Source organism: Sceloporus undulatus, chromosome 5, assembly GCF_019175285.1.
Source record: "Sceloporus undulatus isolate JIND9_A2432 ecotype Alabama chromosome 5, SceUnd_v1.1, whole genome shotgun sequence".
Lineage (NCBI taxonomy): Eukaryota > Metazoa > Chordata > Lepidosauria > Squamata > Phrynosomatidae > Sceloporus > Sceloporus undulatus.
In genome coordinates this window covers 17,885,280-17,912,526 of record NC_056526.1, presented here as the reverse complement: position 1 = coordinate 17,912,526, position 27,247 = coordinate 17,885,280, and the positions used below count along the sequence as shown (strand labels likewise).

The 27,247-nt window shown below is 41.4% G+C and overlaps 1 protein-coding gene and 1 pseudogene across 2 annotated transcripts; both read left to right on the top strand.

Moving 5' to 3' along the window:
* The first annotated feature begins 2,197 nt into the window (after positions 1-2,197).
* Positions 2,198-5,585, top strand: LOC121930890 (annotated as a pseudogene).
* Positions 4,446-20,956, top strand: PEX26 (peroxisomal biogenesis factor 26). Of its 2 annotated transcripts, none has more exons than XM_042470291.1 (6): positions 4,446-4,630; positions 5,617-5,872; positions 16,060-16,200; positions 17,246-17,559; positions 18,436-18,501; positions 19,807-20,956. In XM_042470291.1, exons 2-6 carry the CDS (start codon positions 5,643-5,645, stop codon positions 19,908-19,910), a joined length of 855 nt encoding a protein of 284 aa, XP_042326225.1. In that variant the 5' UTR covers positions 4,446-4,630; positions 5,617-5,642; the 3' UTR covers positions 19,911-20,956. The 2 variants fall into 2 exon arrangements, with proteins under 2 accessions (XP_042326225.1, XP_042326224.1); XM_042470290.1 differs by having other exon boundaries at positions 18,436-18,582.
* The last annotated feature ends 6,291 nt before the right edge of the window (positions 20,957-27,247 follow it).

The window sequence follows — 27,247 nt, the reverse complement described above, 5'->3', positions numbered from 1 at the left end:
CGCTGCCATCGCAGGAGCCCCTCTGGGGGGCCCCGTGGCGGCAACTGGCCTCCCAGGGGACCCTGCCGTCGCAGGACCCCTCCTGGGAGGTCCCGCGGGGACCAGGAAGGAGGCGAGGAGCACCCCGGCGGCGCCGCTGGCCTCGCCTCGTTCCTGGCCCCGAGGAGGCCGAAAGAGCGAGAGCCCCCCGGCGAGCGCCGTTGCCTCGCCTCGTTCCTGGCCCCCGAGGAGGCCAGGAAAGAGGCGAGGGCTCGCGGCGCGCGCCGACCTCGCCTCGTTCCTGGCCCTGAGGGCCAGGAAAGAGGCGAGGGCTCGCCGGCGAGCGCCGCGGCCTCGCCTCGTTCCTGGCCCCGAGGAGGCCGGAAAGAGGCGAGGAGCCCCCCGGCGAGCGCCGCTGCCTCGCCTCGTTCCTGGCCCCCGAGGAGGCCAAGGAAAGAGGCGAGGAGCCCCCCGCGAGCGCCGCTGCCTCGCCTCGTTCCTGGCCCCCGAGGAGGCCAGGAAAGGGCGAGGGGCTCGCCGGCGAGCGCCGCGGGCCTCGCCTCCTTCCTGGCCCCCGAAGAGGCCAGGAAGAGCGAGGGGCTCGCCGGCGAGCGCCGCGGCCTCGCCTCTTCCTGGCCCCCGAGGAGGCCACAGGAAGAGGCGAGGGGCTCGCAGGCGAGCGCCGCGGCCTCGCCTCCTTCCTGGCCCCAGAGGAGGCCAGGAAGAGGCGAGAGGGGCTCGGCCGCGAGCGCCGCTGCCTCGCCTCGTTCTGGCCCCGAGGAGGCCGGAAAGAGGCGAGGAGCCCCCCGCGAGCGCCGCTGCCTCGCCTCCTTCCTGGCCCAGGAGCCAGGAAAGAGGCGAGGAGCCCCCCGGCGAGCGCCGCTGCCTCGCCTCCTTCCTGGCCCCCGAGGAGGCCAGGAAAGAGGCGAGGAGCCCCCCGGCGCAGCGCGCTGCCCTCGCCTCCTTCTGGCCCCCGAGGAGGCCAGGAAAGAGCAGAGGGGCCGCAGGCGAGCGCCGCGGCCTCTCCTCTTTTGGCCCCGAGGGGCCAGGAAAGAGGCGAGCGGGGCTCGCCGGCGGCGCCGCGGCCTCGCCCGTTCCTGGCCCCCGAGGGCCAGGAAAGAGGTGAGGAGCCAGAGGCACACTGTGGCTGCTGGAGCCCCGTTTCGGGGCTCCGGAGGCCGCAGGGCTCTGTAAGGCGCCGCCCATTTTGCCCTTCAAAATGGCGGCAAAATCTCGCGCGATCTTTTTGTCGCGCGAGACTCCGCCGCCATTTTGAAGAGCAAAATGGCGGCGATTTTGGCGGCAAGAGGGAGCGGGGGCCGGCGGAAAGGCGCCCGCGGGCCGGATGCGGCCACCCCTGTTCTAGACCCTTCACTATTGTCGTTGCCCTCCTTTGGACACACTCCCGCTTGTCAACATCTTTTTGAATTGTATTGCCCTGAATTAGACACAGTATGCCAGGAGAGGCCTGCCAAAGCAGAATGAGTTTGTACTATTACTTCCCTTAATCTAGATTACTAACACTTCTATTAATGCAGCCTAGATTGCATTGGTCTTCTTAGCTGCCGCTTACACTGTAATAAGTTCAACTTGTGATCTACTAGGACTCCTAGGCGGGTTACAGACCGCCCATTTGGGGCGGGCTGTACCCGCCCCTTTCCCCGGTGTATCGGCTCAGCTGCCAGAACGGCAGCGCTGGGCCCCAATCCGGCGCTTTTAGGCTGCAGGGAAGCGGCAAAACGCCGCTTCCCGCAGCCTGAAAGGGGTGTCCTTGGGTTCAAGCCCCAAGGACACCCGGCAGCGGCGGGGAGGGGAGAAAGGGACCGCTTGGCCCTTTTCTCCCATGCTTCGCTTGCGCAGCCGTCTGAAGGCTGCGCCCAGCGACGCAAAGCCGCGCCGCAACCAGGAAGGAGCTCCGAAATGGCTCTTTCCTGGTCCCGCTAAGGGCGCACTAGGCGCCCTGGCGTGGAGCGAGACGTCACGTCTGCGCTGCCCCGTATAGAAGCGGCGCGGCTTGTGACGTCCTCATGGCGGCGGCTGTCTGGAACGGCCGCCGTCATTTTTTACGCACAAGCGCTCATTAGGGTTAGGGAGGTGCGGAAGCACCACACTCCCTAACCCTAGTACGCACTCTGCGCGTACTTTAATGGCGGTGTGTAACCCGCCCTAGATTCTTTCACATGTAGTCTTGTTAAGCCAGGTGTAGGTGGTGTATCTCATGACGAATAAGGTACATTATGAGGAACAGTCTGCATAAGCAGCCTAGCAAAAGCAGCAAGTGCTCTCGTGTGAGACAAAAAAGTAAGAGGGTTACAGTCACATAAAAAGTAGAGGATGTTTCTAAGGATAGTACTTTTGTGCAGTTCCTTGTTATGCTTATCTGGGCTAGGAAAGTAGACAGGTGAGGTGGCTCTTTGGCTAAACCTTTCAGGGTCAATGCAATACATTGTAAGCCATGTAGTCTTTATCAGTTTTTGATTTATTAAATGTCTTTCTGTTACGAAGAAGGGAGAAAAATGTATGTATACATGTGTTTGGCAGAACAGTGCACAGGAATACACATAAGAGATTTTTTTTTTTTTTTTTGGTGGTCCTATGATGTGGGATGGTTTGATGCTGAGCAGTACTGTGGGAACATAGTGATGTTGAAATTTCAGGTCTTTATGTTCTGTTTCCAATATGAGGGATAGCGTAATATCTCTGGGTCACTTTGGACATTCCAAAAGATCTTTTACTAAGTATCAACATACAGAACTGAAGAATCAGAGAATTGTAAATCTTGTAATTGGAAGAGGTGAATTTGAAGTTGTCATACTTTGGCCATATCATGAGGGGACATGACTCACTATAAAGACCATCATACTTGGGAAGGTAGAAAGCAGTAGGAAAAGAGGAAGATAGTATTCGAGATGGATAGACTCAGAGTGTAACTACCCCATAGATATAATGTAGTTTGACACCACTTTAATGATCAAATCCTGGGAGTTTTAGTTTTGTGAGTGCTCTTTGGTGTGGGTGGGTGTGTTGTGTGCCTTCAAATCTTGTCTGACTTATGGGGATCCTAAGGCAAACCTATCATGGGGTTTTTGTGGCAAGGTTTGTTCAGAGGAGGTTTGCCAGAGAGCGTGTGACTTGCCCAAGGTTATTCAGTGGGTTTCATGGTTGAGTGAGGAATTGAACCCTGGCCTCCAGAGTCATAGCTCAGTGCTTAAACCACTATGCCACGCTGGCTTTGCTCTTTGGCAGAGAAGATAAAGACTGATGGAATCCTGGGATCATTAGTTTTACAAGGTCTTTAGCCTACGCTTTGGCAGAGAAGGCGGCAGACCTTGTCAAAGTACAAATCCTAGGATTCCATAGGATGGGGCCACAGTTCTTAAAGCGTTGTCAAACTGCATTATTTCTACACTGTCAGTGTCCCCTTAAAGAAGCCACAGCCCTGAGTCTGCAAGACTGTTGATACCAAGGTGACTTGGAGGTCTCTCATTGATGGGGTTGGCATTAAGTGGAAATTGATTTCATAGCAGCTAATAATAAAGCAAACCACATATTTAGGGGCTGCTCAGCTACTGAAGACTCAATTCAACCTGTATCTTTGAATCACATGCAAAATAATGATGAGGGTGAGGATCGACTTCAGCATTGTCCAAAATGAAAGCACAACTCAGCCCGTTTTTTCTTTCTTTCTTATTTTAAGCAACTGTGGCATAGGAATTTGAGTGTTGGACTATGACCATGGAAGCTAGGGTCTGATTCCTTGCTCAGCCATGAAGCCCACATATAGGACTATGTGAAACTGATATCCTCTGATGGCCATGAATTCATTCTTAAGCGAGAACATGCACTCACATCAGGAACAATAAAAGCTGTGTTGAGCGGTCCAGGACAATTTGCTGAAAACGAAACAAATTAAGTAAATTTTAGAGAGATTCCTTCCCATATTCTATCCAAAGTATGCATGCATTTCACCTACAAGGTTTGTTACACTAACAGCTCTGCAGAGATCCCAGAATGTCCTATTGCACATGAAATTGCACTAGAACTGCTGATGGCTGCAAACTTCTTAGATTGTTGGGCAAGTCACACTCTCTCAGCCTCGGGGGAAAGCAATGGCAGACCCCCTATGAACAGAATCTTGCCAAGAAAACACAACAGCAACAGTTTTTAAGCTCCTTTCTGCACAAGGCTGCTTTGTGTTCCTGCATTGTGCAATGAGCCTTTTTTTCTATTAAGTGCTGCTTAGTTTTTCCTTGCAAAACTACACTTCCCATCCTGCAAAAACTACCCTTCCCATCATGCATCCTGCAAAATTACACTTCCAGTCATGCAAAACTACACTTCCCATCATGCATCCTGCAAAATTACACTTCCAATCATGCAAAACTACACTTCCCATCATGCAGCATGCAAAAAATTACGCTTCCTATTATGTAAAACTACGCTTCTCATTATGCATCCTGCAATAAACTACCCTCCCCATCATGCAAAAAATTACACTTCCTATCATGCAAAACTACACTTCCCATCATGCTTTCTTGTAAAGCTGCTTTGTGCATGCAATCAGTCGAGGAAGACGCAATTTCAGCTGAGAAGCAAAGAATGGAGAGTGGAATTGTGTTCCTGTGATTTTTGGAAAGGAAACTATCCAGGGGTAGGACCGCCTGTATTGCAGCCATTCTTGACACTTGGGCTGCATCTGCACTGCAGAAATAATTCGGTTTGACCACACTTTAACTGCCATGGGTCAATGCTGTGGAATTCTGGGAATTGCATTTTGTTGTGCCAGCAGAGCACAACAAACTGCACTTCCCAGAATTCCACAGCATTGAGCCATGGCAGTTAAAGTGGGGTCAAATTGAATTATTTATGCGGTGCAGATGCAGCCTAAATAGCCTTGGAGAGAGGAAAGCAATGGGACCAGGTTTGCAAAGCCAGTGTTTTCTCCTAGGGAAAGCTTGGTGCAAGCTAAGGAAACATTTTTATTGAAATACTAGAATCTCCCCCTTCCTATTCTCTTTCTTTCTTTCTCTCTGGGGTCTCAATGCAGAGGGCAGAGAGGGTTGCAGGGTGACCAGATGTCCTCCTTTTCCAGGACATGACCTACCTTTCAGCCTTCTCTCCAGGAGGGATTCCAGTATGGCCTCCATTTGGAGTATGGCTAAGAACTGTGGAGTTGTATTTAGATGAATGTTTGCAGCCTTAGTTTTGCAGTGTCCTACATTATAGCAATATACTATAGGAATAGTATAATATACATTATACTTGAATGTCTTACATTTTGTGGGACCTTGGTCCAAAACACACTGCAGGAATAATCCAGTGTGAGACCATTTTAACAGCCCTGGCTCAATGCTAGGAAATTCGAGGAACTGTAGTTCTGAGATATTTAGCCTTCTCTCTGTCACCATAAACTACACTTGGTGCCACAATAAACTACAGTTCCCAGGATTCCCTAGCACTGAGTTTATTTCTGGATTATTTCTGCAGTGTGTTTTGGAACCCTTGCCTTCCTTTGCGACAAGGATAATGGTCACCCTGGAGGGTTGTGGCTTCATAGATGGAAAAATAAGGATACAATTTTCTTTCTAAAGTTTATGATTGCATGATGAAATCAGAGACTGGATTTTTTGTTCCCAGGTCAAAGACAGGATCCCAATCCAGCCATGATGAGGAGCGATTTCTCAGCGGCCCTGGCTGCAATCGGTGGGCCTGGGGGTCTCTTGAGAAGCAGCGAGCCCCTTTCTCTCTCCCCAGTGGCCTCCCTCGCTGCTTCTTTCCTGGAGGATGCTACTGATCTTCTGGTGATGCACAGAGATTTCCCAGCTGCCCTGGAAAAATGTGAAAAAGGCTGCCAGAGTCTCATGGGCGAATCCCAGAACGGAGATCCCAACAGGTATGCACTGATTTTTAAAACGAATTGAGAGTTCAGACTCTTGGAGAACTTCCTTGGACTACAGATCCCATCATCCCTCAGACAGCCTGCCCACTAGGTATACTAGTTGGGGAATACTGGGAGCTGTAGTCCTAAAAAAATAATGTTTCCAAACTCCGAGATGTGGTGCAGTGTCGTTTTTTTCTCTTTTAAAGCAGAGATGGAGTGACATGTGGCCAGAATGACCAAATGTCCTCCTTTTCCAGGACATGCCCTCCATTTAACTGCCTAGAAGGAATCTCAAAATGGAATCATAGAATCGTAGAGTTGGAAGAGACCACAAGGGCCATCCAGTCCAACCCCCTGCCATGCAGGAACTCTCAATCAAAGCACCCCTGACAGATGGCCACCCAGCCTCTGCTTAAAGATCTCCAAAGAGACTCCACCACACTCAGAGGGAGTGTGTTCCACTGTCGAACAGCCCTGAAGGATGTTCTGGAATAAGCCTTTCTTATAACATAGGCTTTTCTTTTTCACAAGAACACAGATGTATATCTTTTATCCCTAGTGTTTTTTTCCTCCAATGCTCACTCCATCCTTTCACACTACACAGTTGTGTAACTGTACATTTTGAGTTGCCTTGCCTTGCCCTCCTTTCTGATTATGACATCTAGTTGCCCTGCAATATCTTCTGGATATTGTTAAAGTGCACCTCCCATCATTCTGGACCATTGGCAAAGGTGGCTGGAACTGATGGAAATTACAATATGCACTGGGCCCTTGTTCCAGGACCCACTGTGGATAATAACTTCCGTGAATGCTCAAGTCCCATTAAATACAATAGCATAGTAAAATGGTGTCCCTTATATAAAAGGCCAAGTCAAGGTTTGCTTTTTGGAATTTATGTATTTGTTGAAGATATTTAAGCTGTCGATGGTTGAATCCGTGGATAAAGAATCCATGGATACGGAGTACCGACTGTAACATCACCTGCAAAGTTGCAGGCTCCCAAGCCTCCCTTAAAGAGAATTAAATGTAGTTAACTTTAGTATGTTTTGTGCACTTCAGTAGTTTTATCACAAGTAGTGGAGGAATAAGGGCTGAGTTTCAATGCAGAGTCAAAACATCAAAATTCTAGACTGGGTAGCATTACAAGGTGAAGTGGTTTAAAATTTCATCTTGAATAATTTATTTGAAAGTTGGAAGGTGGAAGACATCTTCCAAACAGAAAAAAATGTATGGTAAGATTATTTATTTATTTATTTATTTATTGTATTTTATTTATATGCTGTCTTTCTCCCAGAAAGGGACCCAAGGTGGCTCACAGATAAAATACCACAGGTAATACCGCAGGGGCTGCAGCAATACTACAGAAATAATCCAGTTTGACTCCACTTTAACTGCCATGATTCAGTGCTTTGGAATCCTGTAGCTCTCTGAGACATTGAACCTTCTTTGTCAGAGAGCTCGGGTGCCACAACAAACTACAATTCTCGGGACTTCCAGGTTTGGTGCAGAGGCGAGAGGAGCGCGCCTGCAGTGCTCCGGGGAACACTCGCTCCGCGTGGTGGTGCTGCACGAAGAACGGGGCTCTGTGAAACAGCTTGGATCCCCAAAGCAGCTTCACTCCCCAAGAGATAGGGGTCTCGGTGGGTAGCCCGCAGAGGCTCTTGAAGGCATCCAGCCTGGTGGAAGGAGAAGGAGGGGGCGAGGAAAGCCAGGGAGCCGAGGAGATAGCTCAGACTGAAGCCTGAGCATTAAACCCAGCGGCGCGGCAGCAGCCTTTAGGCATTTATCGCCAGCACCAACCTTTTGTTTTTGAAGCGCCAGGCTTTTAAGCCTTCAAAAGCAACTAACAAACTTTTGGGTCCCTAAATAACTGAGATGAAGAATGGATAAAGGACGCTACTAACTTACAAACTCCCAAGACTAATGACCACAAGTGGGTAGGAATACTTTACTCTTCATTTTCTTGTCTGGGTGAAGTTTGAACTTATCGTCTCTATATTTGCTGCTCAGACTCCCCCCTTATTACTAATTGAAGAACTTGAAAGAAAGGGAAAAGGGGGGAATAATATATAGACTGTGTTCAACTAAAATTGTATTCTCAAAAGAAGAAGTCTGACAAGCTTTGCCAAACACAGTATTGTTTTGATATAGAAGAAAGCCCTTGTCTTAAATAAACTTTCTTTTTTGCTTTTCTCAAACCTGCTCTAAACTTTGGATTGAACTTAAGAATCTTGGTTTTTGAAATTGGCCAAAAGTATTACTTTCCAAATATTGACAGCGGGCAGTAGACACAATTTAACTTCGGACAAAAAACAACACTGTAACTAAACAAAGTTTCCACTGTTTGAGGGGTTTAACATTGGAAGTACCTGGCAAGTTAAAGTTAATTAACTTAAAACCTCTGAATTTCAAAGACCAAATGGCTACAGCTGCTAGAAAATGTCATATAAGTTTTCTCCTTTGGTTTCCTTCAGCCCTCTTAATTTCAGGCAGTTCTGTCTGAGTCTTTGCTCTTCCAGGGCTCTGGAATCAAGGAATTTTTCTTTATCTCTGTCTTGGTTTGTTTTGATATCTTTAACTATTTCCTCCATGGAGTTTGTTCTGTCCTCCAGCTTTTGTACTCTAGAACAAACATGACCAATTTCTTTTGTTAACAGCTTCCAAAGATTGTTTGAATTCTTTCATTTCTGATCTGAAATCTTTCTTAATATCAGCCCTCAGATTTTTAATCTCCCTTGAGAGATTTTGTTCCATATCTAATCTCAGTTTCTTAATCTCCTCCAAAACAGAAGGTTGCTCTTTTTCCATTGAATATCTCCTCTGAGAGTAATTAGAAGATAGAAGCTGCGATGCAGCTGTTCCTTTTGCTACCTCCCCTGGCTGAATATATGAATATCTCTGTTCAGGAGCTAAGTTGGAGTACGGATAAAATATACAGGATTAATTCTAAAATTGCCAGAGACAAAAATTTACCGAGAGATATTGTGATATATTTCCTAAGGCAAAATGTGAAAGAACAACTTCTCCAAATGAGTTACCAAGAAAAATTAATCATAGAAGGGTGTGAACTTAAGATTTATAAGGATGTCCCAAAAAGGATTCTTCAAAAACGTGAGGGATATAAATTCCTGACAAATCATCTAATCAGACATAACATTATATACAAATGGGAAAAATTGGAAGGGATATCGGGTTTTTTTAAACAAAGGTGGATCAAACTGAACTCAACTCTGAAGGCTAAAGAATTTTGGAAGAGACATGGGAAAGAAATTGAAAGGAGTAAAATGACAGACAAAGATTATGGAGAAGGAGGAGCACCAGAAGAATTAAAAGGTGAGATGAAAGATCCAAAGGATGGAAAAGATAAAGAACAACAAAGGTCATCAGAGTCAGAGGAAGGAGAAGAGGAGGAAGAGGATGGTTCAGGGATCTCCGAGCTGGATGGAGAAGAAGAAGTAGATATCAGAGAGACAGAACAGATTGAGGAAATAGTGGATTTAGATCTCAGTTTAGAGGTCACAAAAGGAAAACCGAAGAGGAAGAGAAAGAAGACTAAGGCTAAATAAATTAACTACTGGAAAAGGAAAATGTTTCAAGGTGGACAAAACATAAGAATTCTTTCATGGAATATAAATGGCCTGAACAATAAAACCAAAAGGAAGGAAGTTTTTCATTTATTAGGAAAAGAAAAGTTCGAAATTTTATGTTTACAAGAGACTCATATTAGACAAAAGGATGAAAGATTACTGAGAAATAAAAAATTGGGGACGCACTATATAGCAGCAAACAAACAAAAAAAGAAAGAGGTGGTGATATATGTGACAAACAAATTGAGTGCTAAGCAACTATTTTGTGACAAAGAAGGACATTATGTTGGGATCGAGTTTAATCTGAGTGGAAAAAATATTCTATTGGTGGCAATATATGCACCAAACAATGGAAAGGCGAAATTTTATCAAAAATTAAAGGAGAGCATACAGAAATTTTGTTATAAGGAGATTATAATTTGTGGAGATTGGAATGGAGTTGTGGATCCAAATATGGACAGACTATCATCCAAAGCAATCAAAGTTAATCAAGGTAAATTACTGCTTTCCTGCTTTAAATTTATAAATGACATGTCCTTAATAGAAATGTGGAGATATAAGTGTGGAGAGAAACGTGAGTTTACTTTTTTTCCAAATAGATTTAAAACTTTTTCCAGAATTGATATGTTCTTTGTCTCAAAATCACTAGCCCCAAGAGTGAACAATGTGCAAATCAGGACAAAATCATACTCCGACCATAGCCCTGTCGTGTTGACCATGAGGAAAGAAAACATGGAATTTAGGTGGCAATTGCAAGACTACTTGATTTCATGCCCAAAAGTTGTAAAAGAAGCTAAAGATTTAATCAACAACTATTTTAAAGAAAACTTAAATAAAGGTACCGACATAAAAATAGTATGGGCCGCATGTAAAGCGGTACTCAGAGGCTTCTTTATCAAAAAACATCGAGAGATGCTGAGCAGAAAAAGACTAAATATAAAGAAAATTACAGAGCAACTAAATAAAAAGGAAGAAGAGCTTAAACAAAATCCAGAAAACACCAAGATACTAAGGGAGATAAAACTTTTACAGAAGCAATACAATATGCAAAACGCGCAAGATCTGGCTAATTTGATGAAGAATGTTAAAATCAAGCAGTTTCAAGAAGCAAATAAACCTGGTAAGTGGCTGGCCCAAAGGCTTTGTAAAAATAAAGAGAAAAAAACAATTTTTAAGATCAATGATGAAACTAAATCTTACACAGACACTAAGGGCATCATGAAGGCCACATCTGACTGCTTTAGCAACTTGTTTAAAAGAATTCCTATATCCAAAGCCGAAGTTGAGGAATATGTTAAAAAATGCCCACTTCCGGAACTAAACGAAGAACAGAGTGTAGATCTAAATAAAAACATCACTTCAATGGAGCTAAAGGAGGCTATTCAACGGGCCAAATCCGGTAAAGCACCGGGACCAGACGGCTTTACTGCTAGATTTTACAAAACCTTTGAAACAGAAATAGAACAACATCTGATAGAAGTTATGAACTCTATTAAAGGAGATCCTCTACCGCCAACCTGGGAAGAGGCCAACATCATCTTGATTCTGAAAGAGGGAAGAGACCATCAATATTTAAAAAATTACAGGCCGATATCATTGCTAAATGTGGACTATAAGCTTTTTGCTGATATAATGGCGAATAGATTGAAAAAAGCTCTACAGACAATAATTCAGGAAGATCAATGCGGTTTTCTCCCAAATAGGCAACTGAAAGAAAACTTAAGATATATTATAAATGTAATTGAACACTATGATTGGCATAACGAAAGAAAACTTGCCTTGATCTTCCTGGATATTGAAAAGGCCTTTGATTCCCTCAATTGGTTCTCTATTATTATTACACTGAAGCAGATAAAAGCAGGTCAAAGATTCATTGATTGGATAAGTTCCATATACTATAAACAAACTGCTAGAGTTATTATCAATGATCAAAGAACTGATGCAATTGTATTATCTAGGGGTACCAGACAGGGCTGCCCTCTGTCTCCGCTACTGTTTATTTTGGTTTTAGAAACCTTATTAAGTAATTTGAGAGATGACTGAGAGATCATAGGGGTCAATTTTAAAGGGGAATGTCTGAAAACAAGGGCGTATGCTGACGATATTGTAATTACATTGGAGGATCCAATCTCTTGCTGTGATAAATTAATTCAACATCTAAAAAAATTTGAAAGAATAGCTGGGTTAAAAATCAACTTAGAAAAATCGGCGGTGATCACAAAAAATATGGATAAATATGATCAGGATAGACTTACAGAAAAATCAGGCTTCAAAATATCTGAAAAAGTGAGATATTTGGGTGTGATTCTTACTAATAAGAACTCAAACCTTATTAAAAACAATTATTTGAGTAAATGGGCAGAAATAAAAAAAGATATGAAAAATTGGATGACATTGAACCTCTCATTGCTAGGAAGGATATCTGTAGTCAAAATGTTGGCGATTCCTAAGCTATTATTTCTTTTCCAATGCATTCCCATTATTAAACATGAAAAAAATCTTCAAAGATTGGCGGAAACAACTGACACAATTTGTGTGGGCAGGAAAAAAAAAACCCAGAATTAGAATTAAAATATTATATGATGCTAAGGAAAGAGGTGGCTTTACCCTCCCTAACTTAAAGTTATATTTTGAAGCATGTGCAATAACCTTTTTGAAAGAATGGATTACTTTAGAAAATAGCAAATTATTGAAATTAGAGAGCACAAACATTAGGTTTGGCTGGCACGGCTTTTTGTTTTACGGGAAATTAAAAGCTAATAGAAGTTTTAATGATCATTATATTCGTGCCTCAATACTCAGTGTCTGGAATAAGTATAAAAAAACGTATCTCTCCTAAACTTCCTGGGTGGCTGTCACCACACGAGGCACTATATTGCTACGACCCAAAGAAAAACCAGACCTGGATTAGATATAAAGACTTATTAAACAAAGATGGATCTATTAAAACTCAAGAAAAACTAAAACAGGAAGGTTGGGATATAGGATGGTTTCTGTATAGGCAACTTACCTGTAGATACAAAGAGGATAAGAAACAGGTTGGTTTCTCTAATTCCAAGAATGGGATGGAAGAAATCATCTGGAAATCTGAGTCTAAAACAATTTCCAAAATTTATAAAAAATTGTTGGAATGGTTTACGGAAGAAGAAATTGTTAAAGACTCAATGATCAAATGGGCACAAAATTGTGGAAGATCAATAGAACTGTCGCAATGGGAGAAGGCATGGACTAAAAGAATGAGTTACTCAATGTCGCAATATATAAAAGAAAACTATTACAAAACTCTTTATAGATGGCACTTAACACCAGTTAAAATAGCCAATATGTATAAAACGGGAAAGAAGATGTGTTGGAACTGCCAAAAGGAGATTGGGACTTATTATCACTTATGGTGGACTTGTAACAAGGCAAGAAAATTTTGGAAAGAAATACAATTTGAAATTGACAAAATGCTGGGAGTCAAATTAACATTAAGAGCTGAGACAATGTTGTTATGTATGTTTGAAGAAAAAGATGAAATTAGATATGGGAAAATTTTGTTTTATATGTTGGCAGCTGCCAGAGTGATATTTGCTAAACATTGGAAATCTGAGAAAAATATAGAAATAGAAGAGTGGCAGGAGAAACTATATGAAATGATGGAATTGGATTTGCTGTCACATAAATTACAAGATGAAAATAATGACAAATGGAGAGGATGTTGGGAAAAGGTAATGGAATATCTGGAAAAGACGTGGGGAAATGTTGCAAACTGGGCTTCAAATATTGAGGAAATTATCTGACAAAAACATAATGACAAAATTGGCTTTGTTTATCTAGATTTGTAAGCCTGTGCGGTAAATCTTGCAAGAGAATCACTTAAACAAGACCAGAAGATAGGAAAATTAAGAAGGAAATTGGAGAAGTAAAGAAACAAGAAAGAATGTCTTAAGCTTAAGGGTAAACCTTTAAGCTTTTGAGTTAATAATGTTACAACAAACATAGAAGGATGTCAGGAAAGAGGGAGAAAAACAATAACAATCAGTCTATTGTAACATAAATTAAAGGTGGGAGGAAGGTAATGATATTGTACAACATTTACAGAAGTGTCACAAGAACTGTACTGTGTAATAATGATTAAGTTGAATTCTAGAAGTTTGGGGAAGGGAAGTGGGATAACAAGAATAGTAAAGCTTGTTGGCGTAAAGTACTTTTATAATGTAAAAAGTAAGAGAATGTGTAAATTTTGAAGTATGTTATAATAATAACAATTAGTTTTATTTATATACTGCTATTCCAAAGATCATAGCGGTGAACAGCAAGTAAGCTAATTTGCCCCCAACAGTCTGGGTACTCATTTTAGCGACCTTGGAAGGATGCAAGCCTGAGTCGAGCTTGGGCCCTTTTTGCTGGTCTTGAACTCGCAACCTTGTGGTTTTGAGTGAATGGCTGCAGTACAGGCATTTAACCACTGCGCCACCAGGGCTCCTGTTGGTAATAGATGGAAAACTCAATAAAATGTTATGGAAAAAACAAACTACAATTCTCAGAATTCCATATTATTCAGCTGTGGCAGTTAAAGTAGTGTCAAACTGGATTATTTTTGCAGTGTGGATGCAGCTAGGGTCAAATATACTCTGCTTGGCTTTTGGTTTTGTTCCTTCTGTTTTTATTTTGTATAGAAAGCTTCCAAAGTATTTTCCACATTTAATTAAACCGGAATCTCCCCCTTCAAGCCCAATGATCACAGAATCGCAGAAAGTGGAGGAAAATTAAACCAGTCCAAAAGCATATCAAAATAGAAACTGATTTGGTCATGTTGCGGAGCTGAGTCCAGGCACTGAAACCCTATTCTGTAGCTGCACTCAAGTTTCTGAACTTTCCCTGAACCCACCTTTCACCCAAAGGGGTCCTATTTAATTACATAAAATTACTGATTGAAAAACCACTGATTGATTTTTGGTGAAACATTCTGAACTTTAAAAGCTCTCTGAGTTGGTGACCGTGGCTCATACTTTACAACAGTGAAGGTCTGTGGAAAACAGCCAGGCTGGTTATGTCATTAAGCAGAGTGAAGTAGTTACCTCAGGCAATAGGTCAGAGGAGAGAGAGCAGGATTTACTCCTTTGTTGGAGCACATGTGTATCACATAACCTGTTCTTCACTTGGATTTTTATCTTGGGACTAGAGTGGTACCGCCACATTTGCTGGGGTTAGGGGTGAAGTTCTCCAGTGAATATGGAAAAAAATGCAAATACAAAAACACTATTCTTTTTACCTTAGAGAACATCTCTCTAGGAATCTCCAGAACCTCAAGTTCAACTCTGTAGTCAATATCTGCCAGAAGTTGATCATAGAATCATACCTGGAGGACCTACAAATGCTTAGAGAAGTATTTTCTCTAGGATGTTCTAGGTTCTCCAGCACAACTCTATGGTCAGCGTCTGGCAAGAGTTGCGCTTGAGGACCTATCAATTCCTAGACAGAACATATTAATCAAAACCAAATCTGCAAAAGTCAAAGGCGCAAATGTGGAGGGCCAGCTGTAGTCTGTTGCTCTCTGGTGCAGTGGAGGATACTGTTCCATCACCAGTGCTGAGTTACATTTCAACCACCTGCTCAATTTGCTTTGGTACCGGAATCATCAGCATGGCAAAATGTCTTGGTTAATGTTGGAACCAACATTTACACGGATGTATCCATCACACAAGCACATGTATCCAAGGGGACCTTGTACCTCCTTTGAGACTAACTGTGGGAAAGATGTTGTAGCATAAGCTTTAATAGACTTGATCTACTGGGCCCTTGCAATCCACTGGGTTTTGCATCCAGGCCACCCTGTGGATACCAAAATCCTTGGATGTTCAAGTCCCATTAAATACAATAGATAGTAAAATGATTTCCCTTATATAAAATGGCCAAATCAAGGTTTGCTTTTTGGAATATATATTATTTATCCAGATTCAAGGATTCATGGCTTGGAATCTGGATAAATAATCCATGGATGTGGAGGGCCAACTGTACTTCACTCTGAGCATCTGAGAAAGTAGACCAAGTCTATGAAAGCTTGTTGAACAACTTCTTTCTCACAGTTAGTCTCAAAGGTGCTACCAGATCCCTTTACATACTGATATTCCAGACTGACATGGCTATGCCATGCAATTCTACACACAGATCAGGTGAGAGGGCTATTCATCCACTCTCTTAATAACATGCAGACACATACACCATAACCTGGGGCCCTTTCAAACTCCACAGTTGTAGTTCTATGTTTCCTTATTAACTGCCTGGGATTTGCACTTTAGGGAGGACTTAGAACTGGGAGCCCCAGAGCTCTAGTGCCTCACCAAGCTACAAGCCCCAGGATTCCATAAGATGTTGCCATGGCAGTTAAAAAGACCCCAGGATTTAATATTCTCATAATAGTGAAAGCAAACTTTTTATCATCCAAGAATTTGATATCTGGGCTATAAACAGAACGTCTCAATTTAATTTATAACAATAGGAATAGTGGACAGATATTTAGCTGAAAGCGGTGAAGATTTTGATGTTGCTTGCTGGAATGTTGTTTTTAGCCCCCCCCCCTCCTGCTCCCAATTTTAATTTACTCTCTCTTTCTGTTTGCTGAACCAGCTCCGAAGAACTGAAATGCTCTTTATGCATTGTTGGTATCCAGGCACTGGCTGAAATGGACCGGTGGAGGGATGTCCTTCCATGGATTCTTCAGTTTTACCAGGATCCTGACTGCTGGCCTCCCAAAATTCTAGAGCTGTGGTGGGTTCTCTTTTTCTGTCTACACCTAGTATTCTTCAAAACGGTACCTATTTTGGTACCAGCTTAGCCTTCAGGTGGAGGTTCACATGACTGCTCCTTGCTAGAAAACAATTCTCTCCACGCTAAAATCTAGATAATATAGAGAATGACTGTGATTTGCCTTCTCCTGGACCTAGTAATTTTCTATGTGGAAGATTTGGGGTTGAAATAGTTTGTTTTGTGCCTTCAAATCCTTTTATGACTTAATGGTGACCCTACAGTGAACCTGTCACAGGGTTTTCTTAGCAATATTTGTATAGAGGGGGTTTGCCTTAGCTTTTCTCTGAGCTGAGAGAATATGTTTTGGCCAAGGTCACCCAGTGGGTTTCCATTGCCAAGTGGGGATTCAAACTCTGGTCTCCCAGATTCCTACTTGAGCGTTCAAACCACCCCAACATACAGGCTTTCTGTAAAGAAGGTGCATTGTGGGTAGTCTTACAATCGTGAAATTAAACTTTCTGTCAGCTGAATATTTGATATTTGAATTATAGATAAAGTCTCAATTTAATTTAAAATGTCATATGGTTGCTCTGTTTACATCCTGAAGTAGAACTGTCCTGTGTAGGTGTGTCACTTCATTGTAATGCTAGACTAATGGGTATTTCAAAGCAGTTGGTTCCTAGCGCTACCAATCAAAAGATATTGTGTGACTCTTCTGTATTTCCCTCCGTAATTCATTTTCTATGGGAAAAAAAGAAAGAGAGAAGACATGAAAGAACGTAGGAGAGTAATAAATGGGAAAAAATATTGCCTAGATCCCCTAGCATAGCCTACAGCACCTGGAATTCATTGGTGGTCTCCCATCCAGGTACTAAGCAGGGCTGACCTGTTTAGCTTTCAAGATCAGATGGCATCTGGTGCCTTTAGGGTATTTAGGCCTTTCCCAGGCCGTTTAGGCTTTTTCCTTTCTACATGAAATGCTGTGAAAATGTCTATAGAAAATACAAATGCATACATGTATTGCATTGTCTGTGCATTAAAGTGTTGTCGTTGTATTCTCTTGTAGCATTCTTCTACATAGCAAAGTGGAAGAACCTCAGGTGATGCTAGAAATCGGCAGTGACTGGTTACATTCCTCCATGAACCAGCACCTGCCTAGTTATGGACTCTTGGTTCAGTTGTATCTCTTCCATGTCCTATTGCCACTTGGGCACTTTGCAGAGGCAGAAGTGCTGGTCCAAGGTTGCAAAGCACTGAGTGAGGAGCAGCACATAGAAATGCATGAGAGCATTGAGGAGAAAAGGCATCAGTGGTTACGGCAGGAAGAAGAGTGCCTGATTCCCGAGGCTCCACCAGATGTGGCATGGAAGCAGCAGTTCGGTAAGCTTTTGTTTTAGCAGTCTTGAAGGTGAAATGGTTGGTATATGGTTGCCTAGAATTTAGAAAAGTTTGTTTAGGGAACTACAACTCTCAGGCAATGTTAGCCACGCATTCTAGTTGCCCAAAACAATAACATTTGCTAAACTTTGGTTAGTCTAAAAGGGGCTATAAGATCTCTTTACATACTGAAAAAGAATTTGGTAGCATGAGCTTTCATAGACTTAAGTCTACTTCCTTAGATGCATCTGAGGAAGTAGACTTAAGTCTATGAAACCTCATGCTGCCAACTTTTTTCTTTCAGTTAGTCTCAAAGGTGTTACAAAATCTTGCTCCATACTGATTTTAGAGACTAGCATAGCTATACTTTTGAATTCTACTACTATTAGACAGTAGTGGAGAAAGGGCTGTCTTTGAGACCCCTCAGCACCCCTCAATATTTCTATCTGGAGGGAAATTCTACTAAAATGTTTTGGTTTACTTCAGTTGAGGAAAAGGCTGGTTTTAAAACAGTTAGAAGTGGGGGTATAGCAAAAACATGCACTGGTGGCAAAGGAGGCCTTTAAAAATTCTTAAAACTCTTAAAATTGGGGACATACAACAGGAGGGGCTGTGGCCCTTCAGTGTCCCATGTGACGCCAAAGTGATTCCCTCCTAACCTTCAACAGTTTCCCTCTAAGGAAAAAAAGTGATTTCTATCAGATCTTTTGGAAAGAACGTTAAAAGCTATCTATTAAAGAATCTCTTCCCTCTGGCTATACTTGATGGGATTGCAGTGTAACAACATTTTTTGAGTTTCCCAAGTTGTCCATTGCTGTTTTCTTAAGTAATCTGTACTCCTCACTTTCCCTGGTGTAATCCTGTTTTTTTGTGTTGCAGGTTGGGTGTCCCAAAAGATGTTGACAGTTTTGGCACAGCTGAGTAGAGTGCTAGGATCCTTAGCAGGTCAGCTCTGTTCAATTCCCTACAAAAAGACACTCTTGGCTGCGTTCATGTTGTGTCTCATCGTAGTGAGACTGGATCCAGGTATGAGAGACTGGGAGGAAAGCATATATTACTGCTTAAAATATCTTGCCTGTTGAGAAATAGGAATGAATGAGGAGTGGTATGGGGGTTGTTTGTGACATAATGTTGTTTAACCAGAGTGTGGATTTCTGGAATGACCTATAGCACCCTGTCCATACAGCAGAGACTGATGGTAGTAAGGCAAGGTCTTGTGTTTCTGACATAGAACAAATATCTTCACATTGCTCTAAATTTTACCTGTCTTGGTGTACCCACCTTGGTTGCTAGGTGCAGCTCCAGAATGTTTGTTTCATTGCTACTCAATAAAGAAGGCTGACATAACAATACCATAGAGGTAGTGGCAAATTATATAGATGAGGTTGGAGGGCTGTCCATGCTAGAGACCCCTTTTGACCTTGCAAAAATATTCCAGCTATATGAAAGTTATTTTTTACCCATGGTAGAGCTCTTGGAAGACAATTTATTTACACTTAAAGAAGGAATAATGGATCACTGTTACATATTTAATACTCAGTGTAATGTTATCTATGTAGGTTACCAACACTGCTAGTCTTGTGGCCCTGCAGATTCCAGCCTTGGGAAGCCTAGAGCTTGGGATGTTACTTTGTAAAAATAATTTGTTCCTGTTACTTGTTATGGAGGTTGTTTCAGTAGCCCACTGATGTTATAGGTTTTTTTAATGGGCAACTTTGTATTGCTCATAAATTTTTGTCACTTTAAACCAGTGGTTCCCAAATTTTTGTCCTCTAGATGTTTTGGAGTTCAGCTCCCAGAATTCCTGACTGTTGGCCAAACTGCCTGTGGCTTCTGAGAGTTGAAGTCCAAAACACCTGGAGGACCAGAGTTTGGGAATTACTGCTTTAAACACATGCACACATTCCCATAAGATTGATGAAGGATGGCATAAAACTTGAAAAAAATATTCTCAAGATCCCTCTAAAAATGGTCTTAAATATAACTTCAGAAAGTAAGTAGAAAAATATGACTTGTTATACTTGTAATGTGACTTCATTCCCACTGTCTTAGCTACTTTTGAAATATAACTCCATTACTTCCTCACTGCCAAAAATTAAAATAAAATAAAAATTAAAAAATCTGTGTTTAGGTGACTTCCCTCAGTGTTTCCAAGTACTGTATGGGATCAGCCTAGTCCCCATAGCAAGTATTGAAGGATGATGGCGTAAATGGAAAAACATGTCACTATCTTCCACTAATGTTTTCCAGCCTCTCCAACTGCTCTGCCATTCATCTATCGGCTACTTCAGCTTTTCCATCAAGCCCGACTGGCGGTATTTTCTTCACATTTCCGGCCTCCTATTCAAGACTAACTGACTTTACTGCTGTCTTTCTGATGAAGAAACAGTGCTCAATGGAGAACTATGAAAAGCCAAACACATCCACAGTCCAGTAATGGTGTCTGTATTGCTGTAGGGAGGGAGAGCACCTCAGGTGTTTTTTCAAGAATATAATCTGGTTTGATGGCACTATAAAAATTCTCTGTTCTATTGATTTTTTACTCCTCAATGTGGGCTCATTTCAACTTTACTATCCATTTGACTTACACTCCTAAAAGCATCCTTATTTAATGGTAGGTTCTGTTGAGACTGGTGGGACTTACTTCCAAGTGAACATTGGATGAGATTGTCGAAGGACTTACCTTCACATCTCTTTATTTGTAACACACCCTGTCTCCACTAAACATTTTCTCTCTGGAGTTGTTATTGCTGGCTCTGTAGCATCCCATGATGTATTAACTATTACTAGATAGTTTGAGCTGACATTTGGCCTTGGCTTAGTGATAGTGTGTGCTTTTTGCTCATAGGGACATAACCAGTGCTTTGGTGTGTGGACCAAGGGAGAGTGATCGTGACAAGAATGCTTTGTCTTTTTTTTTATATTGTCCATTCAGTTCCTCTGTGAAGTTACCACTGTCCCACCATCACCACCAGAGCATCTTTGTTAATGACATCTCTGTGTAGCAAGGTGAAAGTATAGCAGTACCTGACTTTCTGGTGTGGAAGTGAAGTGATCGATAAAGCTGCAATTGCTTGACCTTTTCTTTGTCACGCATAGCTGTTTTAAAGAATAGGATTAGTGCCAGGAAGAGAAAGAGGGAAACTATTGTGGCCTTCCTCAGATTAATAATACTGATGCCATCCTAAGCATAGCTAGGACTTTGGTAGAAAAAGTGCTGTAATCATTATATAAATATGCTTGCTGATTATTTTTTAAAATGGCTTGACAAAGGTATGTTCTTTTGTTTTAGTTTGGGAGGAGCTTCCAAAGGGTATGTTTTTAAAGACAGAAATTTTAAATGTGCCATTGTTCATACTCCCATTTGGTGTATATTTAAAATAAATGCTTTTTTTAAAAAGTCTGAGTAAGTTATTTATACTAATGTAGTAAAATATATTCATTATCCATGCCAAGGGGAAGAGTAGTGGCAGGACACAACTTTTGTTAGATCTTTTTATTGTTTTAATTGATTGTGTAAGGTAACAACATATAGGTCAGTTTAAAAATAAGTATTCATTAACAAACAGTAAACAACAATTACAAAATGTGGGTGTCTCAAAGCAGAGGTACATGGTAGATATTTGTCAATTGTTTTGATTATTAAAATTCTCATGGGTTGTCTCATAGCATGTCCTTCCATTGTCCTAAGTGATGATTCGGTATTTTCAGTAACTGTTTTGCAAGATCTTGAAAAGTTACCTTTTTGAATGACAATTCCCAGAATCCCCCAGGCACCAAATTCAATGGCTAACCTTTCCAAACCAGGTCCTATTCAGAATGATTGCTAAATTACCAGTGCTAATGTAGTCCCACAAAGCGTATAAAAGTTGGACTCGCAGTTCAAAACAGCTGATTCCTAGAGTCATAGAATCAAAGTGGGAAGAGGCCTCATGGGCCATTTAGTTCAACTTCCCCCCTCCCATCAGTGCAGGATCTCCAGTTAAAAAATCCCAAGCAGGAGACCTTTCCAGGCAGTTGGTGAGGTCCCTTCGAAGGTGTCAAGAAAAGGAGACCCCACCACCTCTCTAGGCAATTGCTTTTATTGCCAAACCACTCTTACTGTCAAGAAGTTCCTTCTAATGTTCAATCAAAATCTATTATCCTGTAACTTCAAACCATTAGACCTGATCCTACCCTCTCTGCCAGTAAACAAGAGACCTGCCATCTCTTCATGACAACCCTTAAGGCATTTAAAGAGTGAAATCATGTCACGTCTTCAGTCTTCTCTTCACCAAGCTGGACATGCTCAACTCCTTCAACTTTTCTTCCTCTTGCAAAGCATTCTCTGAAGATGCCAGCCACAGATGCCGGCAAAACATCAGGAATAAATTCTTCTAGAACATGGACACATAGCCCAAAAAACTATTTTCTTCCTATGTTTTGTTCTCCATACCTCATATCATCTGTGGTGCCCTTCTCTGAACCTGCTCCACCTTGTCTATATCCTTAGAAAAGTTCAAGGACTAGGTATATGTACAGTGGAATTATTGGAGTTGCTGCTGAGGGCTAATTGTCACATATTTATTTCAGTTCTGTAGTATTGATGAAAATGGAGAGACAAAGACATCTCAAACATCTTTCATGACAGTGGGAAATACAGATTGAACAAAAATAGATTTATGTGGTCTACAAGGGAAGTCCCAAATAGAAATCTGGATGCCCAGTATTTTGCATCAGTTGAACTATCTAAACACTTCAAAGATGTATGTTCATACATGGTCTGTGTTATAACTATTTAACTGGGATGTAGATTTAATTTGGGTCTGTTTTTTCCAGAAGAGACTAAAAGTGACACATGAGCCTAAGCTGCTGTGAAGATAGCTCTTGTCACAGACATCACATTGAATTCATGAACACCTCCAAACCATTAGCCTTTGGAATGGCAACTTTGTCCATAACATGGCACACACCTAATCCCAGATTGGTTTTCCCGTTAACTATTAGCACTTAATGTTTTGTCTGGATTAAGTCTCAATTTGTTAAATTCACAAATTAATCCATCACAACCCTCTTAAGTATTAGTGTGGGATGATTATAGTTTCTCTGAGTTCTGATTAAAAAAGAGAGCCCCAATATATTGCAGTGGCCTCTCCCAACATAGCATAGGAGGCAAGATGACATGGAATCCTGTTTGGTTCATAAACCAGTTCTCAGTAAATTGGTTCCTGGATGCCACCTTTGGGGACTTTAAGATAAGACCTCAATTACTGCAAAATAGTGCCTCCCAGTCCCACCCCATGCCTCACAATGAGGCAGGGGTAGGCAATCTTTTTGGGCCGGGGGCCGGGTTGCTGTCCCTCAGACAACTGGGGGGCCGAAGCCAAAAAAGAAATAATTAAATAATTTTTATAAAATTTAAATAAATAAATAAACCAGGACAAATGTAGGACAACATTTTCAAATGGTTGACACTTTTTTAAAAAAAATGGAGGACACCCACAAATTTGATTTTTTTAAAAATGTTAATATAAATGCATGTTTCTGAGGCGCCTATAGACAATTGCCCCCCTTATCCCTGCGCGCGAGAGGCCAAAGGCCCTGGAGGCAATCGGCGGCAGGACCGGGCTAGGGCCGGTCCCAAGGCCTCGCCGGGCCGCATCCGGCCCGTGGGCCGCAGGTTGCCTACCTCTGCAATGAGGCCACAATTGTTAGTACTGAAAGCTGTTAAGGAGTCCAGCAGTAAAATAGGGCCATCTGCCAGCTTTTAGAAATTGATTGCTGGGTCTTTTAATAATGTCCTGGTTTGCTTGTTTTCCTGTGCTTTTAATAAATTCATTTTAATTGGTTTTAATTCTATGGGTAATTTAACTGAATTTTAATAACTTCTGGTATGTTTTTAATTATAATTTTGTGTTTTTTAACTATTCTAATTTTTGTAAGACATCTTGAGTCCCAGGGGAAGGCATGATATGAATGGATAAAAACCACAAATGCCACCACCAAGGTTGTTTCAGTCCCCAAACCTGGCCTGACATTACAGTGGAAAGAATTAATATAAGCACTTTCCTCCACAAAAACTTGGAATTGCATCACCATAATCCTCTTGAGCAATTATCTCAAGCGTTGTTAATATGAAGTCAGCAGGAGTCCTTTCACACTACACATTTAATAGCACTATAATTGTTCCATTTTAACTCTATAATTCCATTTTTATAATCCCATAGCTGCATCTATGGGATTCTGGGATTTGTAGTTTGTGAGGCACTGGAGCACTTTAGCTGAGAAGTCTAAATGTCCTTCCTTAAGCTGCTAATTGCAAAGATTCCATAGGATGACACCATGGCAGTTAAAGTGGAATCACAGTACTATAATTTTAGTCACAGTCTATAGTTTACTGTATAATTTTTTTAAAAAATTGAGGGTTTTGGAATACATGTTTGCTTGTTTTTAATCTGTAAGCCGCCCGATTGAATCTTGTAGAGGGGCGGGATATAAATAAATTTTATTATTATTTATTATTATTATTAATTATGGAGTGTGAAAGGTCCCTTGGTAATTGACTAAGATTCAGAGGTCCTGCCAGGACACCTTTAGTAATTGTTTTTTTGACTGGATTTATACCCTGCCTTTCTCCCAAAATGGTCTTGGAACTTCAGCCTTCGGTCCTACAAACCAGTGGTCTAGCCTCAGTCTGGCTTTCTTGAGCACCCAGGAAGAGCAAGACAGAGGTCAAGAGATGTCCTCAAGCTCCCAACCATTTTATTCTCCTTTGCAAAAGAAATAAGTTGAAATAGGAACATGCTGAGTAACTACCAATGGCTTATCTGTAGATGACGATGGGCGAGGCACGCGCCTCCAAATGTTGCAGGACAGCAACTTCTAGTATTTCTCACAACTGCCTATACTCTATTAACTAGAGCTGATGGCATGTGCAATCTAGCAACCTCTGGAGGGCTGCTCTTTGACTACAGAGCGAGAACACTACTTAAGGCAAGGGTGGATAAAACCACAATGTATAGAAGTTACTTATTTAGCAAGGGCAACTTATAAAATGATCATCTCACAGTCTGAGAGCTACTGCTATTTTTGCTATTGCTATTCTTCTCATTATATAACCTGCCTCCCCCCCCCCCAATATGAGACTCAAGGCAACTTACAGAAGTTGAAACAAACACAGCTAAAAAAATTACATCCTACTAAAGTTTAAAAAAAAATTAAACTATCAATAAAATTAAAATCAGTTAGCGTAAAAATTAAAAAGAAAGGGAGAAAAATGCAAATATAAACAACACAGCACATGAAAGGCCCCTTCCTCTTGAGCAATCAGCCCTCAAAGGTTGGCTTGAAACAAAAACATCTTCACCTGCCTATAAAATATAGCTAAAAAATTACATCCTACTAAAGTTAAAAAATATAATTATAAAATTGAAAGCAATTGAAAGCATAAATATTATAGATAGATAGATAGACAGACAGACAGACAGACAGACAGACAGACAGACAGACAGATAGATAGATAGATAGATATCCCAATGAAAGCTATCAGTCCTCAAAAGTCTGCTTGAAGAGGAAGGCATCTAACTTTTCATAGAATCATAGAGTTGGAAGAGACCACAAAGCCCACCCAGTCCAACCCCTTGCCATGCAGGAACTCACAATCAAAGCATCCTTGACAGAAAGGGGATCTCTAGAAAGGAATTTCAGAGTCTGGAAAACAGTCACTGAGAGGTCACTCTCCTGTGTTCCCACCAGCTGTACCTCAGAGGGTGGTGGGACAGAGAGAAGGGTCTCCCCAGAAAGCCTCCAAGATATGGGCAGGCTCATATACAGAGATATGGTTCTTTTCTCCTTGGAATACCTTGCTATTGGGCATAGTTCCACTCCGTGACACTGCACACAATGGCAGTAGAGAGATACAACAGCATTCCTGCCATTGTTATCACTGAGGAGGCCCTAAAACAAGTTCTAGCATGTGTTTGGTTGATTTGGTAAAAAGTCTTCCTCCATCATTGCTCTACCTCCACTACCCAGTTAGCTTACTGTCCATCCCCTGAGTCCTCAGAAAACAGAGGGTATGGGCACTAGTGAATGAAAGGTCGAATATGGGAGTGATGTATGTCAATAGTTAAGGCCATTTCCCAATTCCAGATGCCAGCCAGAGCTTTAATGGGTGAAATAGTATGAAACACATTCATATTTAGCTTCTGTTGTTCAAGCAGAAGACAGGCAATAGCTAGCTAGGCAACATGATGGAATTCTGACAATGCTGCTCTACATATTCAGCATATGTACACATGCCAGTCTGAACATTCAGCAGAATCAAGTGGTAAGTTTCTCCTCACCACTGCTTCTCTGGCTGTTGGTGAGGGTTTGTATGTTTAAATTCTCAGCTCTCTGTAGACAGAAAACATGGCAATAATAATAATAATAATAATAATAATAATAATAATAATAATAATAATAATAATATAATAATAAAACTTTTATTTGTATCCCGCTTTTCTGTGACAAGACAATCAAAGCATGGCATGGCAGGGGGTTGGACTGGATGGCCCTAGTGGTCTCTTCCAACTCTATGATTCTATGATTCTATGATTCTATGAAAGCGGCTCACAACACATTAAAATCCACATTTACAAAATTATGTCCCAAATTCCCCCTTAAAAGAGGATTAAACACGTTACAATTAAAATATCTATTAAAAACACAATAAAAAAATACAACGAGGACAGAGCAGTGGGCTAATACATGATGCGGGGAGCAGTCATTCTGTGGCCGGGCACTTTTATTCAGAAAAGGATTAGAAACATAAAATGCACTGTATGTAGAAACTCAACATGTCAAGAAGAATATTGCTGTAAAACAGCTGGTCATAGACTCAAGTAGAGAGTAGATGACTCTGGATTAGTCATAAATGTTATTGTCGAAGACCTTGTGTGAGATGTAAGTGTGGCTGAACATGTTGGAAATATTTTTTTAAAAAAATTTACATAAAGAATTGTATTGAAAATAAAAATCTAAAATGCAGATAACAACATATATATGACAAAGATAAAATAGCAAAATACATACCTGCAACAACAACGTTTAAACAGAGGTAAATTATATAATTTGCTAATTTTCATTGCATTACACTGAAAGGACAGTGAACAAAAAGTTTTCTAACCCGCTCCTTGATAATTCATGTTATTAAAAGTAATACACAAGGCAAATTCTTCCTTATCCCCCGTTATACATCCTTGCACATGAAGAAGTCATCTGGGACATGTTGGAAATATTGACAACAATGATGTCAACTTTGATTTACTGTATATTAGATGGATAGACACACTCAGGGTGGTCATGAACCTGAAATTGCAGGTCCTAAGCAGAGCGGTAGAGGACAGGGGGTCTTGGAGATGTCTCATCCACAGGGTTGCCTGGCTCAGGGATGACTCCAGCATAGTTACCAGTAACAAGTGGGAAAGCATCAGGGAACTCCCAATGATTTGACTGTAAAAAAAAAAACAACCCAAAAAATTTCTCTAAAATTGAGGAACTGCTAAAGAGGAAGGTAAAGGAAAGGTCAAAAGAATAAAATTTCTTCCCGATATTTAAGGCTTACTCAAAGACATGTTAATAGTGGCTCAGCTAGAATGTATACCACAGGTCAAAAAGGGAAGTAAGCGTGAAGGAAACTATTGGAGATTATAATGCTTCCTTCAGAAAC

Coding starts and splice junctions, on each gene's coding strand:
- PEX26 (XM_042470290.1), top strand. CDS start 5,643: ATGATGAGGAGCGATTTCTCAGCGGCCCTGGCTGCAATCGGTGGGCCT. Junction 5,873..16,059: donor CAGAACGGAGATCCCAACAG/GTATGCACTGAT, acceptor TTGCTGAACCAG/CTCCGAAGAACTGAAATGCT. Junction 18,583..19,806: donor CGTAGTGAGACTGGATCCAG/GTATGAGAGACT, acceptor AATGTTTTCCAG/CCTCTCCAACTGCTCTGCCA.